This window comes from Spinacia oleracea, chromosome 3 (genome assembly GCF_020520425.1).
Source record: "Spinacia oleracea cultivar Varoflay chromosome 3, BTI_SOV_V1, whole genome shotgun sequence".
Classification (NCBI taxonomy): domain Eukaryota; kingdom Viridiplantae; phylum Streptophyta; class Magnoliopsida; order Caryophyllales; family Amaranthaceae; genus Spinacia; species Spinacia oleracea.
Genome location: NC_079489.1, coordinates 101,062,465 through 101,081,817, shown reverse-complemented (window position 1 = coordinate 101,081,817; position 19,353 = coordinate 101,062,465). Strand labels below are relative to the sequence as shown.

The following is a 19,353-nucleotide window of genomic DNA, read 5'->3' as shown; positions in this document are numbered from 1 at the left end:
GTAGAGAGAGAAAGCGAATTCTTTGTCAAAGATTTTTTGTGCTTTCATTTGGTGTTCTTGGATTCTTCATTCAGCGTTCTTGGAGCTTGGACGATTTTATTTAGCCTTTCTGTCAGTTTGATCACTCTTTGGTAAGCATTTTTATCGACTTCTTGTTTCTACATGTTTATGGATTTTCCTTTACGTTTACGATTTCTTGGGGAGGCGTCCGGTTAGTTGCGGCACTCTTTTTTCTTTCTTTTTGCTAAAGTCAGACGTCCTGTTCCTTATGCAGGACGGCATGGCTCGAATTAGGCAAACAACCAATGTGGGTGCATGGGCAGCACCACGAGAGAGGGACAACATGGTTCCTTTTTCGAGCCCGTCCCAGGGAAATAGGGGGGGAGTCAGCTCCTCCCATCATTCGGGAGACGGGGCTGTAAGGGTGGCACGTTCTTCAAGGAGAAGGAAGAGCGTGGCTCGCCGTCCTCGTGTTCCTCGTGAGGATTTTGAGGATGACTCCTCTAGTTCTTCTGACGAGGAGTTTGCAAAAAAACCTTCCTCCTATGGTTCGGGGAAAAGAAGATGTAGATTTGCTTCCTTCTGACATCTTTCCCGGCATGAAATGGCTGAGGTATCTGAGAGACCAGGGACGTGACTTCGAGTGCTTCTTACTCCTGTTAGGTTATGATACATATGACAATTCATAAATCATGCGGAAACAACCATTAAGCCAGGAATACATATTATTTACACATAATCATATAGCATAGTTTAGATGCATACTCTTTGTTACGTGCCTTCCCTAGCTGCGCCCGAACCGAACAAGAACAAGTCTTTAGGACTCCAAGTGTCGTCCCTCCGTAGATAGTCCACAACACGTCCGGATCCGCCTTAAGATTGACCAACTAGAATCGCCCTTAAGGTACTATTAATTTTCGGCACTTTTAGGCAAGATGTGTGACTGAATTTTTCTCTCAAAAACTCACTTTGAATACTTGAAAACTCGTCGTAAATATGTGACCCTAGGCACTTATTTATAGAGTTTATGGAAAGGAATTATAATCCTATTAGAATACAAATCTTTTTAATTATAACCCTACTAGGATTCTAATTAAACAAAGCTTATCTATTAGGATTAGATTTAATCATTTTACGAATCCCGGTAGCCTTAGGATTCCGAGTAACACACACGAGTGGCGCACAAGCACCGCACGCCTGCACGCAGGCCTTGCGGCCCACGCCGAGCGCACAGCGCAAGGCCCACTGTCGCAGCCTTGTCCGCGCGCGCGCCCAAGCTACGGCTGGGCCTGGCTTTTGCGCTGGGCCTGGTCGTATGCTTGGCGTGTGGTTGTTGCGCTTGGCTTGCTGGGCGATGGCCCGGCTTCGTGCTGGGCCTTCGTCTGGCAGGCCTCGTCCGATGCTAATTCGTACGATACGCTTCCGATTAAATTCTCGATTCCGGAATTCATTTCCGATACGAACAATATTTAATATTTCCGATTCCGGAATTAATTTCCGTTTCGAACAAATATTTAATATTTCCGTTTCTAGAATTATTTTCCGATTCCGATAATATTTCCGATTCTGACAATATTTCCGTTTCCGGCAATATTTCCGATTCCGGCAATATTTCCATTTCCGATAATATTTTCCGATACGTACCATGTTTCCGTTTCCGGCAACATCTACGTCTTGGATAATATTTATATTTCCGATACGATCCATATTTCCGTTTCCGGCAATATCATCGTTTCCGGAGTATTCTTTTCTTGCCTGTGACGATCTCAGCTCCCACTGAAACCAAGATCCGTCGATTCCGAATATCCATAGATGGAGTATTTAATGCCATTAAATACTTGATCCGTTTACGTACTATTTGTGTGACCCTACGGGTTCAGTCAAGAGTAAGCTGTGGATTAATATCATTAATTCCACTTGAACTGAAGCGGCCTCTAGCTAGGCATTCAGCTCACTTGATCTCACTGAATTATTAACTTGTTAATTAATACTGAACCGCATTTATTAGACTTTAACATTGAATGCATACTTGGACCAAGGGCATTATTTCCTTCAGTCTCCCACTTGTCCTTAGGGACAAGTGTGCATTTCCTAATTCCTTTGTCGCTCGATGCTTGCTCTTGAACATAAGGTAAGAGTTGTCATTCTTATTATGTCCAGAGGTGTTCCTCGGTTTCAGAGTTCAACAGATCAAATAAACAGATAATCATAGCCTATGATTCATCCGAGCACGGCCATGCATTTCACAGTTTCTAGCTCTCCGAGTGGCCTTGTACAACTTTTAAGCATCTCATCCCGATTTATGGGAGGACAATCCCAATCTTGCGATCTTGAGATTAGACTTCGTTTGATAGGTGATTACCTGAGCGTTGCCTTTATAGCCTCCTTTTACGGTGCGACAGTTGGTCAACGTCAAAGTAACCAGTTCTCAAACAAGTAATCTCAAATCACTCAGGTATTGAGGATTTAGTGTCTAATAATTTTAATGAAATTTACTTATGACAGATTTTCATCTCTTACAGTAAAGTTTCATAGGTCTTGTCCGATACTAGTCTTCACAAAGTAAGTATCTATGCAAATGATTATGACATTGCCATGTCCACATAGTTCAAGAAACAGAACTACTAGTCATCTTGCATTCTAATCGTCTAACGTTTTCTATGCGTCCAATTTTATAGAAAACTCCGACTAGGGACCATTTTCATCTTTTGACATTCAAGTTCACTTGATAGACATTTCTTAGTCACAGGACTAGTCCTGACAGTCTATCTTGAATATATTGTCAAATTGAAGGGACTCATCATTTAATAAACCACAAATTAAATGGAAAAATGAATTCTTTTCATTTATTGTGAATGATTAACCAATAATGTTTTACAAAGATTTAAACTCTAAAACTTTAAAACATTAAACAGAGACATCAAAGCCATTCTCCAATATGCTTGATTCCCATTGCTGCAGTGTGCGAGTTGTGCTTCGCCTACGGCAGAGGTTTAGTCAATGGATCTGATATGTTGTCATCAGTTCCAATTTTGCTTATCTCGACTTCTTTTCTTTCAACGAACTCTCATAGAAGGTGAAATCTACGAAGTACATGCTTGACTCTCTGGTGGTGTCTAGGCTCCTTTGCCTGTGCAATAGCTCCGTTATTATCACAATACAGGGCTATTGGTCCTTTAATGGAGGGGACTACACCAAGTTCACCTATGAACTTCCTTAGCCATATAGCTTCCTTTGCTGCTTCATGTGCAGCAATGTACTCCGCTTCAGTTGTAGAATCCGCAATGGTGCTTTGCTTAGCACTTTTCCAGCTTACTGCTCCTCCGTTGAGGCAGAAGACAAACCCAGACTGTGATCTGAAATCATCTTTGTCGGTTTGGAAACTTGCGTCTGTATAGCCTTTAACAATTAATTCATCATCTCCACCATAGACCAGGAAGTCATCTTTGTGCCTTTTCAGGTACTTCAGAATATTCTTGGCAGCAGTCCAATGCGCCTCTCCTGGGTCTGACTGGTATCTGCTCGTAGCACTGAGTGCATACGCAACATCCGGGCGTGTACATATCATAGCATACATTATTGAACCAATCAATGATGCATATGGAATCCCATTCATTCGTCTACGCTCATCAAGTGTTTTTGGGCACTAATTCTTGCTTAGAGTCATTCCATGAGACATGGGTAGATAGCCTCGCTTGGAGTCCGCCATCTTGAACCTATCAAGCACCTTATTGATATAAGTGCTTTGACTAAGTCCAATCATCTTTTTAGATCTATCTCTGTAAATCTTGATGCCCAATATGTACTGTGCTTCTTCTAGATCTTTCATCGAAAAACATTTCCCAAGCCAAATCTTGACAGAGTTCAACATATGAATGTCATTTCCGATAAGTAATATGTCGTCGACATATAATACTAGGAAAGCAATTTTGCTCCCACTGACCTTCTTGTATACACAAGATTCGTCTGCGTTCTTGATGAAACCAAAGTCTCTGACTGCTTCATCAAAACGTATATTCCAGCTCCTGGATGCCTGCTTCAATCCGTAGATTGACTTCTTTAGCTTGCATACCTTTTTAGCATTCTTTGGATCCTCAAAACCTTCAGGCTGTGTCATAAACACAGTTTCTGTTAAAACGCCGTTTAAGAAAGCAGTTTTGACATCCATCTGCCATATTTCGTAATCGTAATATGCAGCGATTGCTAACATTATCCGAATAGACTTTAGCATTGCAACTGGTGAAAAGGTTTCATCGTAATCCACACCGTGGACTTGCCTGTAACCTTTTGCAACCAATCTAGCTTTGAAAACTTCAAGTTTCCCATCCTTGTCCTTTTTCAGTTTGAAAACCCATTTGCTTCCAATGGCCTGGTAGCCATCTGGCAAATCGACCAAATCCCATACTTGGTTTTCAGACATGGAGTCTAATTCAGATTGCATGGCTTCTTGCCATTGCTTGGAGCTAGGGCTCGTCATAGCTTGTTTGTAAGTCGCAGGTTCATCACTTTCAAGTAATAGAACGTCATAGCTCTCGTTCGTCAAAATACCTAAGTACCTTTCCGGTTGAGATCTATATCTTTGCGATCTACGCGGGGTAACATTTCTAGATTGACCATGATTCTCACCAGATTCTTCTAAAGATCTCTGAGTTTCATCCTGAATGTCATCTTGAGCATTCTCTAGAGTTTGTTGTTCGTCTCGAATTTCTTCGAGGTCTACTTTTCTCCCACTTGTCATTTTGGAAATGTGATCTTTCTCCAAAAAGACACCATCTCGAGCAACAAACACTTTGTTCTCAGATGTATTGTAGAAGTAATACCCCTTTGTCTCCTTTGGATAGCCCACAAGGATACATTTGTCAGATTTTGGATGAAGTTTGTCTGAAATTAATCGTTTGACGTATACTTCACATCCCCAAATCTTCAGAAAAGACACATTTGGAGGCTTTCCAAACCATAATTCGTATGGAGTCTTTTCGACAGCTTTAGACGGAGCTCTATTTATAGTGAGTGCAGCTGTATTTAGTGCATGTCCCCAAAATTCTAATGGAAGTTTGGCCTGACCCATCATTGACCTGACCATGTCTAGCAAGGTTCTGTTCCTCCGTTCCGACACACCGTTCCATTGTGGTGTTCCAGGAGGAGTCAATTCTGATAGAATTCCACATTCTTTCAGATGGTCATCAAATTCATAGCTCAGATATTCACCGCCTCTATCAGACCGCAGTGCCTTAATCTTCTTGCCTAATTGATTCTCTACTTCACTCTGAAATTCCTTGAATTTGTCAAAGGATTCAGACTTATGCTTCATTAGGTAAACATAACCATATCTACTGAAGTCATCAGTGAAAGTGATAAAGTAGCTGAAACCACCTCTAGCCTTTGTACTCATTGGTCCACATACATCTGTATGGATTAAACCCAATAGTTCATTTGCTCTTTCTCCAACTTTAGAGAAAGGTTGCTTTGTCATTTTGCCAAGTAAACATGATTCGCATTTACCATAATCCTCTAAGTCAAATGGTTCTAGAATTCCTTCCTTTTGAAGTTTTTCTAAGCGTTTCAAGTTTATATGGCCTAATCGACAATGCCACAGATAGGTAAGATCTGAATCATCCTTTTTGGCCTTTTTGGTATTTATGTTATATACTTGCTTGTCGTGATCTAATAAATAAAGTCCATTGACTAATCTAACAGATCCATAAAACATCTCTTTAAAATAAAACGAACAACTATTGTCTTTTATTAAAAAGGAAAATCCCTTAGCATCTAAGCAAGAAACTGAAATGATGTTTTTAGTAAGACTTGGAACATGGAAACACTCTTCCAGTTCCAAAACTAGCCCGGAGGGCAACGACAAATAGTAAGTTCCTACAGCTAATGCAGCAATCCGTGCTCCATTTCCCACTCGTAGGTCGACTTCACCCTTGCTTAACTTTCTACTTCTTCTTAGTCCCTGTGGATTGGAACATAAGTGTGAGCCACAACCTGTATCTAATACCCAAGAAGTTGAATTAGCAAGTATACAGTCTATAACGAAAATACCTGAAGATGGAACGACTGTTCCGTTCTTCTGATCTTCCTTTAGCTTCAAGCAATCTCTCTTCCAATGCCCCTTCTTCTTGCAGTAGAAGCATTCGGATTCAGAAGTGGGTTGACTGACCTTCCTCTTTACAGATTTGGCACCAGTTTGCTTAGTTGGGCTGGCCTTGTTGCCACCTTTCTTAGCATTCCTCTTCTTTCCAGATTTCTTGAACTTGCCCCCACGCACCATAAGCACATCCTGCTTATCACTTTTGAGCGTCTTTTCAGCGGTCTTCAGCATACCGTGAAGCTCAGTGAGCGTTTTGTCCAGACTATTCATACTGTAGTTCAGTTTGAACTGATCATACCCGGTATGAAGAGAATGGAGGATGGTGTCTATAGCCATTTCCTGAGAAAATTGCTGATCCAGCCGACTCATATTCTCAATGAGTCCAATCATTTTGAGAACATGTGGACTTACGGGCTCGCCTTTCTTAAGCTTGGTCTCAAGAATTTGCCTATGAGTCTCGAATCTTTCGACTCGAGCCAGATCTTGGAACATGTTCTTCAACTCACTGATGATTGTGAAAGCATCTGAGTTGATGAACGTTTTCTGCAGATCCGCACTCATGGTGGCGAGCATTAGACATTTCACATCCTTGTTGGCATCAATCCAACGATTGAGGGCTGCCTGAGTGACCCCGTCGCCTGCGGCTTAGGGCATCGCCTCTTCTAGGACATACTCCTTTTCTTCCTGCATAAGAACTATTTGCAAGTTCCTTTGCCAGTCAAGGAAGTTTTTCCCGTTCAACTTCTCCTTTTCGAGAATTGATCGAATGTTGAATGAATTGTTGTTTGCCATATTAAAAAATACAATTGAAAAGAATAAACAAATAAATAACCATTCACAGTTTATCTTAATAAACTTAAATTCTAGCATACATGCATAATTCAATGTTTTTTAACATTTTATTCAAGTTATGTGTTCCGGCAGGTGTGAATAAAATGATTCCAAGATCCTAAAATCATTGAAGAACTAAGCACAGTTTGTCGACTTAATCCTAAAACATCTTAGGTAAGCAAAAGCCTTTTGCTAATAGTCTAGAAACTATTCTTGGTTGATAGGTACGTCTAAGAACTTATTAGGTAAACCTATCGATTTTGCCACGACATAAAAGGACTCCTTACTTATATCGTTGAGTTTCACCAAAACTAACATGTACTCACAATTATTTGTGTACCTTGCCCCTTTAGGACCAATAAGTAACACCTCGCTGAGCGAAAACTATTACTAGATTGATGTAAAGGATATCCAAGCAAGTGTATATTTTGGCATGGCACCTTTTAACTCAATTTTTAAGTTTGGAACTTAAGGCTCTTACTATGTTGGTTAGATTTTAAGTGAACTAAAATCCATAATCATGCAACATAATCAAGCTTTTGATCTCATGCATTTTAAGACATATTTAAAAGCAATAAATAACTTAAAACATGCATAAGATAAATGTGATCTAGTATGGCCCGATTTCATCTTGAAGCTTTAACTTCAAAGTCCGTCTTGAAAATCTCCGTGGGAGGCACCATTTTCTTCAAATAGGATAAGCTATAATTAAAACTAATTACAACTATTTGATGGTACGCAGACCATATTTGAATTGAAAAACAACTTTGGTACTTTAGACCAATTACATTCAAATTAATGGTACGCAGACCATATTTTCTATCCTATTTGGGCCATACTAGTCACTTCATAACCTGCAAAACAGTACATATACAATATATACCATTCACCCATTCATTATCATGAATGGCCCACATAGCTGGTTAGTAAAACACATTATGCATCACGTAAACATTTGCAGCAATTAATCAAGGGCACCAATAATCTACCAATTATTCAGTCCTTATTAATTCTAATCAAGTTGTTTTAACCTTAAGGATTTGTAGACCTAATCAAGAGTTTATGACTAAAAGCGCTACCACTTAAACCAATAAATTCATATGCTTTACTAATTTTAAACATAAAAATGTATTTCTAGTCTAACCGGAAACATACAAATTTAATTAAAAGTTAAAGCTCATATAAATTTATAATTGAATCCAAAAAGTTTAATTTAATTTCAGTCGTATTTAAATTAATTCATGATTTTAATTTTAGTAAAATAATTAGAATAAATAAAATTTATTATAATTACAATATTCAAAATTAAAATCCAAGAAAATAATTTAAATTATTAATTTTAAAATTAATTAAAATTACGTAAACTGAAAATTTCAAATTAAAATTTCAAAACGATCTAATCGCAACGCAAACACCTCACGCATCGCACGCCCATGGGCCACACGCACACAACCATCGCTGGCCATGTGCGCGCAGCCCATGCGCTGCGTCGCATAGCTGCTGCTGCTATCCTTCGCAAGCCATCGCGCGAGCTGGTGCTAGGTGCGCGCGCGCCAGCGCTCGATGCACGCGAGCTAGCGCTCGCTGCGCGCGCTTGCCAGCGCTCGCTGTGCGCGCTCGCCAGCGCTCGCTTGATGCGAGCCAGCGCTCGCTGCGCGCGGCATCGACGCTGGGCGCAGCACTCGTGGCACGCGAGCTTGCGCTCGCTGCGCGCGAGGCTGCGCGCGCTTGCGCGAGGCAGTGCGCGTTGTGGCGCAGCTCGCTTGCTGCCCACACGCGACTGCCGTGCCTTGCCTTCGCCCATGCCCATTCGTCCATTGCTCATAGCCCACGACGCAAGGCAGGGCTGCTGCCTTGTGCTCGTGCACCATGGCCTTGCTCATTGCATTCGTGCCGCATGGGCGACGAGCTCCCTTGCTCGTCGTCACATGCCCGCACTATACAACACCCCTTAAGGGTAACACGTAGCGTCCATTGCTTTGTGCGTGCAAGTTATACGAACGAATCGCATAAAATTTAAAATTTTATATTTAAAATTAATGACAAATTAATAAATAATAATAATTTCATAATTTTAGGGCGAAAAATCGAAAATTTATTATTCAATTGATTTCTGATTAACATGGATTCAAGTCTAGGTCATAAAAGTTTAAAATTTATCATAAATTTACAATTTTTATGGTGGTTTTTAATCATAGGTATCTAATTAAATTATAATTAATTATGAAAATCAAATTAATTCTAAATTATTCTAATTTTCAACAAATTAATCATAATTACAAATTAGATTGCATAATTAACAAGGCTAGGCATTCAAACTTGTTAAACATATACAGTAGGTCAATCAAAAATTCAAGATTTATCAACAAGAATCGCAAATATTTAATTTAACATCTTAAATTTACGAAATTTTGCATTCGAAAAACTAAAACCTTCGAAAAGTCATAGTTAGGCTTCGAATTTGAGAATTCTGGGTTCGGCCGAAAAATACTAATTTTGTCAACATTTTAGAATGCCTTTTACATGCGGAATTGACACAAAAATCACTCGATTTGGATGAGTAACGAAGAAACTGCCGAAAAACTGCGTACGTATAATTAAATAAACGCAATTTGCAATTAATTAACAATTACGAAAATTAATCACCCCTTTTAATTCTTGCAAATTTGTAATATTTAACCATGTTCATGCAATTTAGATTATGTAAATAATAAGAGGCTCGTGATACCACTGTTAGGTTATGATACATATGACAATTCATAAATTATGCGGAAACAACCATTAAGCCAGGAATACATATTATTTACACATAATCATATAGCATAGTTTAGATGCATACTCTTTGTTGCGTGCCTTCCCTAGCTGCGCCTGAACCGAACAAGAACAAGTCTTTAGGACTCCAAGTGTCGTCCCTCCGTAGATAGTCCACAGCACGTCCGGATCCGCCTTAAGATTGACCAACTAGAATCGCCCTTAAGGTACTATTAATTTTCGGCACTTTTAGGCAAGATGTGTGACTGAATTTTTCTCTCAAAAACTCACTTTGAATACTTGAAAACTCGTCGTAAATATGTGACCCTAGGCACTTATTTATAGAGTTTATGGAAAGGAATTATAATCCTATTAGAATACAAATCTATTTAATTATAACCCTACTAGGATTCTAATTAAACAAAGTTTATCTATTAGGATTAGATTTAATCATTTTACGAATCCCGGTAGCCTTAGGATTCCGAGTAACACACACGAGTGGCGCACAAGCACCGCACGCCTGCACGCAGGCCTTGCGGCCCACGCCGAGCGCACAGCGCAAGGCCCACTGTCGCAGCCTTGTCCGCGCGCGCGCCCAAGCTACGGCTGGGCCTGGCTTTTGCGCTGGGCCTGGTCGTATGCTTGGCGTGTGGTTGTTGCGCTTGGCTTGCTGGGCGATGGCCCGGCTTCGTGCTGGGCCTTCGTCTGGCAGGCCTCGTCCGATGCTAATTCGTACAATACGCTTCCGTTTAAATTCTCGATTCCGGAATTCATTTCCGATACGAACAATATTTAATATTTCCGATTCCGGAATTAATTTCCGTTTCGAACAATTATTTAATATTTCCGTTTCCGGAATTATTTTCCGATTCCGATAATATTTCCGATTCTGACAATATTTCCGTTTCCAGCAATATTTCCGATTCCGGCAATATTTCCATTTCCGATAATATTTTCCGATACGTACCATGTTTCCGTTTCCGGCAACATCTACGTCTTAGATAATATTTATATTTCCGATACGATCCATATTTCCGTTTCCGGCAATATCATCGTTTCCGGAGTATTCTTTTCTTGCCTGTGACGATCTCAGCTCCCACTGAAACCAAGATCCGTCGATTCCGAATATCCATGGATGGAGTATTTAACGCCATTAAATACTTGATCCGTTTACGTACTATTTGTGTGACCCTACGGGTTCAGTCAAGAGTAAGCTGTGGATTAATATCATTAATTCCACTTGAACTGAAGCGGCCTCTAGCTAGGCATTCAGCTCACTTGATCTCACTGAATTATTAACTTGTTAATTAATACTGAACCGCATTTATTAGACTTTAACATTGAATGCATACTTGGACCAAGGGCATTATTTCCTTCAACTCATGCCTCAAGGATTTAGTTTTAGATGCCCACGTCCTCATCATTCTGTAGACAAACTCTCTCTGGGTGAGGTCACTGTCTACACAACTGCTTTTAGATTGGGTCTTAGGTTTCCTCTGCATCCCTTTGTGATGGACGTCTTGGAGGGGTATGACACTGGTCTTGCTCAGCTGACCCCTAACTCTTGGGCAAACATCTTTGGGTTCATTGCCAAGTGTGCATTGAGCAGCATCACTCCTTCTTTTCCTGCTTTCATTAGGCTTGTAGATATTGCCCCCTTCTCTCATTCTCCCCAGGGGTGGTTCACGCTATATAGCCGGCGGGGATATAAAACGGTGGTGGGTAAGACCTCTAGCTGGGTTTGGTGGAGGAAGAAGTGGTCTGTTATCCGAATGGAGGACCACTCCCTTTCAGGGCGTCTTTCCCGGTGGAATTGTCGTCCCCGTTATTTGTCTGGAGGTGACGCCTACCTTCGTCTTTTGTCGAGGGATTGGAGGCTCATAAAGCCTTTATTTCAGGCCGAAATGTATCGGCTGTCTTCGAAGAGTCACGCGTGGGTTCCCAATACTTGGCTTCCCCATATGGGTCAATTTACCAACATGGTTTTTCTCGCGGCCGTCGGTCTCTGTCCTTATCTGAGTAGAGGTAGTTTTTATAGACTTTTTACCAAAACCTTATTTTCTTTTCTTTCACTAACCTTCTTAGTTCTGTGTAGATTCCGCCATGGATCGTCTATCCCCTGAAGACAAGGGTTTGGTGGACGTGCCTACCTAGTTGTCCCAGGTGTATACAGATGATATTCTCAAGGCCGTGGAGGCTAAGAAGAAGGACTCCTCGAAGAAGTCAGACGAGGGTGCCTCTGGTGACGCTACCAAGGTATGTTCTGTTTGTTCTTTGATATTCTTCTGCATTGCTCTAAGGCCTATGTTCGGTTGTTCACCTGTTGCATTTTATAGGAGCCCACTTCGTCGGCTGCGAGGAAACGTCCTGCGTCCTCGACGGCGGCCTAAGCCCAAGCGCCCCTTTTTCAAGAAACTGGGGACTGCTGATGTTGCAGCGAAATCGTCACTTGTGAAGCCGTCTGCCCCATTGGCTGAAAAAGGAGTCCCTCTTCCTCAGGCATCCAGCCCTCCTCCTAAGCACAAAGAAGCATCTCCCCATGCGGCCGCTGAGGAAGACTCCGCGTTCAAAGTGGCCGTGGACGAAGGGGTCGCTGACCAGGTTGCCGCCTCTGGCGCTGCTGCGAAGGTTGGAGGGGCTTCTTCGTCCTCATCCAGAGAGGAGGAGGGCAAGGGGTCTCAAGGTCCTTTTGCCGGGGACGCCCCCATTCCTCCACCATCTCCCTCGATTGGTTAGTAGTCTAGTACTTCAGGTGTCATGATTGGTAGTTTTAGTACTACATTTGACATTTTGATGTTTGTTTAGTTGACATGTTCAAGCGGATGCGGCGTGCTGAAGTGGCGAACGTTCCTTCATCAGGTAGATATAGTTCAGAAGAAAAGGACAAAATCCTTTCGGACGTCTACGCCGCAATTCCTGAGGAGTATGTGAGCTCGCTTCCTGGGATTGATCTGGGGTATTTTGGGGCCATGCAGTCCCTCGTTCTTGATGTAAGATATACTTTACTGTTTTCCTCTTCTCTTCTTTTTTTTTTTTTTTTTTGTGTGGGACTAAGTTCATTTTTGGCTATGGCAGCTCTTCATCCGTTGCGCCGAGAGTCGGCATTATCGCTTTGATATGCATAAGGAGATGTTGAAGCACAAGAACCAGATTGAGAATCATGAGAGGTATGCTGGGAAAAAGGCTAGACATATCAATGAAGATGCGGATATTAAGATCAAGTCGGAGACGGATGCTCTGAAGAAAGCTGAGGAAGACGCCCAGGAGTTTGAGAGAAAGTTGATGGAGCATGAGGGGAGGTTGGCTGCGTTGAGGAAGGGCTATTCCTCAGTCTCGGAGCGAGTAACCAACTTCTCCTCCAAAGTGGACGCCTTAGAGAAAAAAACTCAAGGCTACCCAGGAAGAGATTGAGACCGTGCGGGGGGAAGCCGCTAGCTCTTTCAAGCTTTAGGAAGAGTCCATCTTGGAGAATGCTCGTCGGGCATGGGACTAATCAATGGATGGGAAGGACTTCTCCTGGTTTAAACGTCGCATCTCGTATCAGATGGCCGTCTCGAATGCTAGACGCCTTGGCCTAGATCCTCCCGAGTTCTTTAGTGAGGGGGAGGATGAGGACGCGGAGGAAGAGGAGGTGAATTCCCCGGAAGGCCAGGATGTCCATGACGGAGCTCCACAGCTCCTCACTCATAGGGGATTTTTAGTTGGTGTTGAGTGGCGCCGTGAGCGCTTGTAATAACATTGATGCCTTTTGGGCATTATTTATTTGGTTTTGTTGCGCCTTGTGCGCATGTAAGAATATTTAGTGCCTCTTGTGCACTTTGCTTTTTATTCTAGTTCAGTTTATTACTGATATTTCAGGAACATGCTTTTTGGTCCATTTGTGGACGGTTACCCCAGTGTTTTAGGCGATCAACCTAATTTGGGGCGCTAATCTAGGCCACTTCTCAGGCCGTCAACCGATTAGTCTCTTTGAGACGCCTTCAAAGGAGAAGGTGTCTTTTGCTCTTGTTTGAGCTTTGTTTTGCGCTTTTTACGTCTTTGTTAATACAGGTCACTTTTCAGGCCGTCATTTATTTTGGCCACTAGTGACGTCACCCCTTTAGGGTTTGTTCAATGTGGGGGTGTTTCACCCCTTAGTTTTTGAGTGACTTTATTGAGTCATTGGTTCATCAGTTAAGGAAACATTATCATAGAGATTATCATTTCACTAAGTAGCAAAACTAAATTGGCCTCTTTGTAGGCAGGCATTACAGGCCGTTTTATAGGCCCTGGCACGGTTGTTAGGTCGTTTAGTAGGCTCGAGTTACATAATTTATGCTAATCTAATGACATTCTATTTGTTAGCCACTTTTTTCTATCTTGGCTGGGATACTCTCTTTGGCAGTAGGTAGCTCCTCCTCATGCTTTCTTTTGCCTCTTGCTTCGGCCAAATCTTTCATCCATGCTGACGGATTGAGGGTTGTGAGGTAGCAGTCTCTTGCTTGCTGTTGGTCTCCATGTATAGTTCCTATTGCCCCATCATCACACACAAACTTCAGGAGCATGAGGTGGGTGACAACTACTGCTTTAATCTTGTTCAGGGTGGGACGTCCCAAGATGACATTGTATGCTGTCAAGTCCTTGACAATTAAAAATTTTACTCCCATCTTTCGTCCATCTTTTCGATCCCCAATCCGAACCGGCAAGTTGATGACGCCCACGGGATGTATTATGCTTCCTCCAAAACCGATGATGGGGTAGTGTATGCTTTCAATGGTCTTTGGATCGTGAGCTAGACGGCTGAGGCACTCCATGCTCATTATGTCGGACGAACTCCCTGTATCTATCAGGATACGCTTGACTCTCATATTGGAGATTTTAATTTTGACTATCAGAGGATCATCATGTGGGGTGGCTACTCGTCCGCCATCCGACTCGCATATCTCAATCCGAGGGAACTGGTCTACAGGTGACTTTCCTAACATCATCACTTGTCCTAGGCGGCGGGCGTAGTCTTTCTGTCCCCTCATAGTGCCCCCCCAGCAGCTGGCCCCCCAGAAATGACGGCTACAAATCCTCCTTCGCTGTGGTTTCCCTCTGTAGGTGAGACAGGGGACTTGTTCTTCTTGTATTGGCTCTTTTCGGAGCCGTGAGCATTTCTCTGTAAGTAATTTTTGAGGTGACCTTTAGAGGCGAGGCCGTCTAGGGCTCTCTTTAAGCCTCTACAGTTCTTGGTGTCATACCCTATATCCTCGTGGAACTGGCAATACAGCTTAGGGTCTCGACTCTCAGCAGGTGACTTCATAGGAAAAGGCCGTTCAAGATCAAACCGTGTCCCAACGTCTTTTATGATTGTGAGGAGATCTGTGTTATACTCGAAATATTCTCTTTCTTGCAGACGCTTTCTCTTGTGCCCAGGAGAGTTATCATGCTCTTTTGACAGGGCCCAAGTGCCATTTACCCGTGCAGCCTTTCGGTCTATCTTATCCTTCTTTCCTGAGGAGTTTGTTGCTTCACCTGTCTTTCCATCCTTGGACGCGCTGCATATTTCCGTTGCGTGAATGAATGCTTCAGCCTCGTCTAGAACTTCGGCCATAGTCCGCACACTCTTCTTAACTAAATCAAACTTGAAGGACCCTTTCTTCAGTCCTCTGATAAAGTTATCAAAAGAGACGCCGTCGGGTAGGTCTGGGATCTGCCCGGCCTCTAGGTTGAATCGTTTCACATAACTTCTTAATGATACATCGTTCCCTTGTTGAATGCGTCCTAAATGCATGCTCGTTTTCCTTTCTTCCTTGTGTGCCATGAACATAGTGGAGAACAAGGTTTGCAGTTCATTGAAGGAGGCAATTGATCCTGGGGGTAGTCGCTCAAACCATTTGGACGCCACCCCTTTAAGGGTGGCAGGGAAGTATTTGCACCAAGTGGCTTCATTTGTTCCTTGAACATACATGTGGTGACGGTAAGCAACTAGGTGCATATCTGGGTCAGTAGTACCGTCATAGGCTTCAATGGTAAGAATCTTGACCTTAGGTTCTTTCGGGGCGTTCATTATGTCCTCGGAAAAAGGAGTACTCATGGGCCTCAGCGTCAGACTATTATGCCCTTGTTGGATGTGGTAAGTAGGTTCACGGCGGCTGGAAAACATGCGGGGGCGCAGGCTTACTCTGTTAGGCGTCATCTGGGTCTGTCCTCGAGCAGAGGGGTAAAATGGAGGGTCTTCCATCACTGGGGTAAAGGAAATAATGCCCTTGGTCCAAGTATGCATTTAATGTTAAGTCTAATAAATGCGGTTCAGTATTAATTAACAAGTTAATAATTAAGCGAGTTGAATGCCTAGCTAGAGGCCGCTTCAGTTCAAGTGGAATTAATGATATTAATCCACAACTTACTCTTGACTGAACCCGTAGGGTCACACAAATAGTACGTAAACGGATCAAGTATTTAATGGCATTAAATACTCCATCTATGGATATTCGGAATCGACGGATCTTGGTTTCAGTGGGAGCTAAGATCATCAAAGGCAAACAAATGAATACTCCGTAAACGATGATATTGCCGGAAACGGAAATATGGATCGTATCGGAAATATAAATATTATCCAAGTCGTAGATGTTGCCGGAAACGGAAACATGGTACGTATCGGAAAATATTATCGGAAATGGAAATATTGCCGGAATCGGAAATATTGTCGGAAACGGAAATATTGTCAGAATCGGAAATATTATCGGAATCGGAAAATAAATCCGGAAACGGAAATATTAAATATTTGTTCGAAACGGAAATTAATTCCGGAATCGAAAATGTTAAATATTGTTCGTATCGGAAATAAATTCCGGAATCGGGAATTTAATCGGAAGCGCATCGTATGAATTAGCATCGGACAAGACTTGCTAGACGAAGGCCCAGCACGAAGCCAGGCCCGCAACCAGCAAGCTAAGCGCCCAACACACGCTGCCAAAGCCTCGCCAGGCCCAGCGTAAGGCCAGGCCCAGCAAGGCATGGCGCGCACGCAACGTGGGCTGCGAGCAATGCTCATGGGCTGCGAGCTGTGCAGCTCGCGTGGGCCGCGAGGCTTGCGCGGGCTGTGCGGTGCTCGTGCTCGTGTGCGGTTGTGTGCGATATGAATCCTAAAGCTATTGGAATTCGTTCTATGATTAAATCCTAATCCTAGTAGATAGAATTTATTTAATAGAGTTCTAAATGGATTCTAATTAAACTAATTGGTATTCTAATAGGATTCTAAATCCTTTTCCATGACTCTATAAATATGTGCCTAGGTTCACAAATTTATACACGAGTTTTCAAGTATTCAAAGTGACATTTTGAGAGCAAAATTCAGTCATAATATTGCCCACATTGGCCGAAAATTCTAAGTACCTTAAGGGAGATTCTAGTTGGTCAATCTTAAGGCGGATCCGGACATGCTGTGGACTTTCTACGGAGGGACGACACTTGGAGTCCTAAAGACTTGTTCTTGTTCGGTTCGGGCGCAGCTAGGGAGGGCACGCTACAAAGTGTATGCATCCTAGACTAATTATATGATTATGTGCAATTAATATGATTCCTGGCATTAAGGTTTTTCCGCATGATTTATGTTGTTCATATGTATCATAACCTAACAGTGGTATCACGAGCCTATTATTATTTGCATAATCTATAAATTTCTTAACATGGTTAAATTTTACAAATTTGCAAAGAATTAAAAGGGGTGATTAATTTTCGTAATTGTTAATTAATTGCAAATTGCGTTTATTTAATTATATGTACGCAGTTTTTCGGCAGTTTATTCGTTACTCAACCAAATCGAGTGATTTTTGTGTCAATTCCGCATGTAAAAGGCATTCTAAAATTTGGCCGAACCCAGAATTCCCAAATTCGAAGCCTAACTATGACTTCTCGGAGGTTTTAGTTTTTCGAACGCAAAAGTTTGTAATTTTAAGATGTTAAATTGAATATTTGCAATCCTTGTTGTTAAATCTTGAATCTTTGATTGACCTACTATATATGTTTAACAATTTTGAATGCCTAAACTTGTTAATTATACAACCTAATTTGCAATTATATTGTAATTAATTTGTTGAAATTCGAATAATTTAGAATTTGATTTGATTTTCATAATTAATTGACAGTTTAATTAGGTATCCATGACTAAAAACCACCATAAAAATTGTTAATTTGTGATAAATTTTAAATTTTTATGACCTAGATTTGAACCCATGTTAATCGGAAATTAATTGATTAATAAATTTTCGATTTTTCGCCCTAAAAGTTATGAAATTAATATGATTTATTAACTTGTCATTAATTTTAAATTTTAATTTTTATAAAATTCGCTCATAAAAGTTGCACGCACAAAGCAAAGTACGCTATGTGTTACCCTTAAGGGGTGTTGTATAGTGCGGGAATGGGACGACGAGCAAAGGAGCTCGTCGCCCGTGCGGTACGAATGCAACGAGCAACCAAGCATGGCGCGCGCGCGAGGCAATGCTGCCTAGGTGTGTGTGCTATGTGCATGGGCGATGGGGCGTGGCACAACAAGACGAGGCGCGCGCGCGGGAGAGCGGGAGCTGGGTCGCCCAGCGAGCGCTGCTCCGCGCATCAACGAGCGCTGCCTCGCCATCGATCGATTGCTCGCGCCTAGCGAGCGATGCATCCCTTCGGTAGCTGCTGCGAAGCGAGCGAGTATGCTGCGCGCACCTACTTTTGTCCTAGCAATCAAACTTCCTCGGTATCATATTGTAGACACCTACTTTTGTCCCCATTCCCGAAAGGGAAAAGTTCGATGATGAAAACGTAAATCTCCACTTGACAACGCATCTCCTATAAAAATAACGAATCTCAATTCCCCTTTTCATTTCACCCGAAACCTGCTATTTATGGAAACCTGCTAAAAATAGTAACTGCCGTAAAAGGGTAGCTTCTAAAAGTGGCAAGTCATAAAAGATAGAAACCTGTCAGAATTAGGTGTTGCACTCCAACATAAATCCTAAATGATATAGAAAACTACGAGAATCCTATTCCTAATATGATTCGGAAATAAGAGTTACGTATTAATTAAAATCCTAACGAGCCTAGAGTTCGTAACGGGCCCAGACGCACTCCGTCATGAAATTGATACGCACTAAAAGACTCGATTAAGTCTCAAACACTACGGATTTCAGGAATCCGAAACTGACTAAGAAAACAGCCCAGACCCTATTTTCAACGCCTGGCTCTGGGCGCCGAAATCTTCGGCGCCCAGGCCTGGGCGCTGAAAATACCTGGGTATGTGTTTTTCCCTAATTCTTTGTGGATTAGGGCTCTGCAATTCTATCTTTCCACAAACTCTTCCCTATAAATACAGCCCCAAATTCGACGTGAAAAGGACACACAACAACACAATTATTATTCTGAGTATTGACTCTAAACCCCTAAGCCTAAGCCTCACGCTGCACAACTGATCACGCGTTCTGTCGCAATCGATCCATAAATCGAACAGAACGTATCCTGTCCCATAATTTGAGATTCGTTAAATAAAAGGAGAAATAGCAAAGTCAAAGTGGTTAGTTTTATGAGAACCGTGACGCACCTCTCAAGGGTGCGTTGTAATGTGTCTCTTTTCGATGATTTAATTGCTTTCCTCGCCCTTTTTATGAACTGTTAAACTAACTAAATCTGATTGTTCTACCACGCCTAACAAATATAATATTTTTGGG

The 19,353-nt window shown here is 42.1% G+C and overlaps 2 protein-coding genes across 2 annotated transcripts; both read right to left on the bottom strand.

Annotated features, from left to right (window-relative positions):
• Positions 1 to 14,016: 14,016 nt before the first annotated feature.
• On the bottom strand, positions 14,017 to 14,685 carry LOC130469925 (uncharacterized). Its single transcript, XM_056839454.1, has one exon. The coding sequence runs from the start codon at positions 14,683 to 14,685 to the stop codon at positions 14,017 to 14,019; it is 669 nt and encodes a 222-aa protein (XP_056695432.1).
• On the bottom strand, positions 14,682 to 15,461 carry LOC130469924 (uncharacterized). The gene has a single exon (XM_056839453.1). The coding sequence runs from the start codon at positions 15,459 to 15,461 to the stop codon at positions 14,682 to 14,684; it is 780 nt and encodes a 259-aa protein (XP_056695431.1).
• Positions 15,462 to 19,353: the final 3,892 nt, after the last annotated feature.

Excerpts from the sequence above, each read along its gene's own strand:
- LOC130469925 (XM_056839454.1), bottom strand. The coding sequence starts at position 14,685 with ATGAGGGGACAGAAAGACTACGCCCGCCGCCTAGGACAAGTGATGATG.
- LOC130469924 (XM_056839453.1), bottom strand. The coding sequence starts at position 15,461 with ATGGCACACAAGGAAGAAAGGAAAACGAGCATGCATTTAGGACGCATT.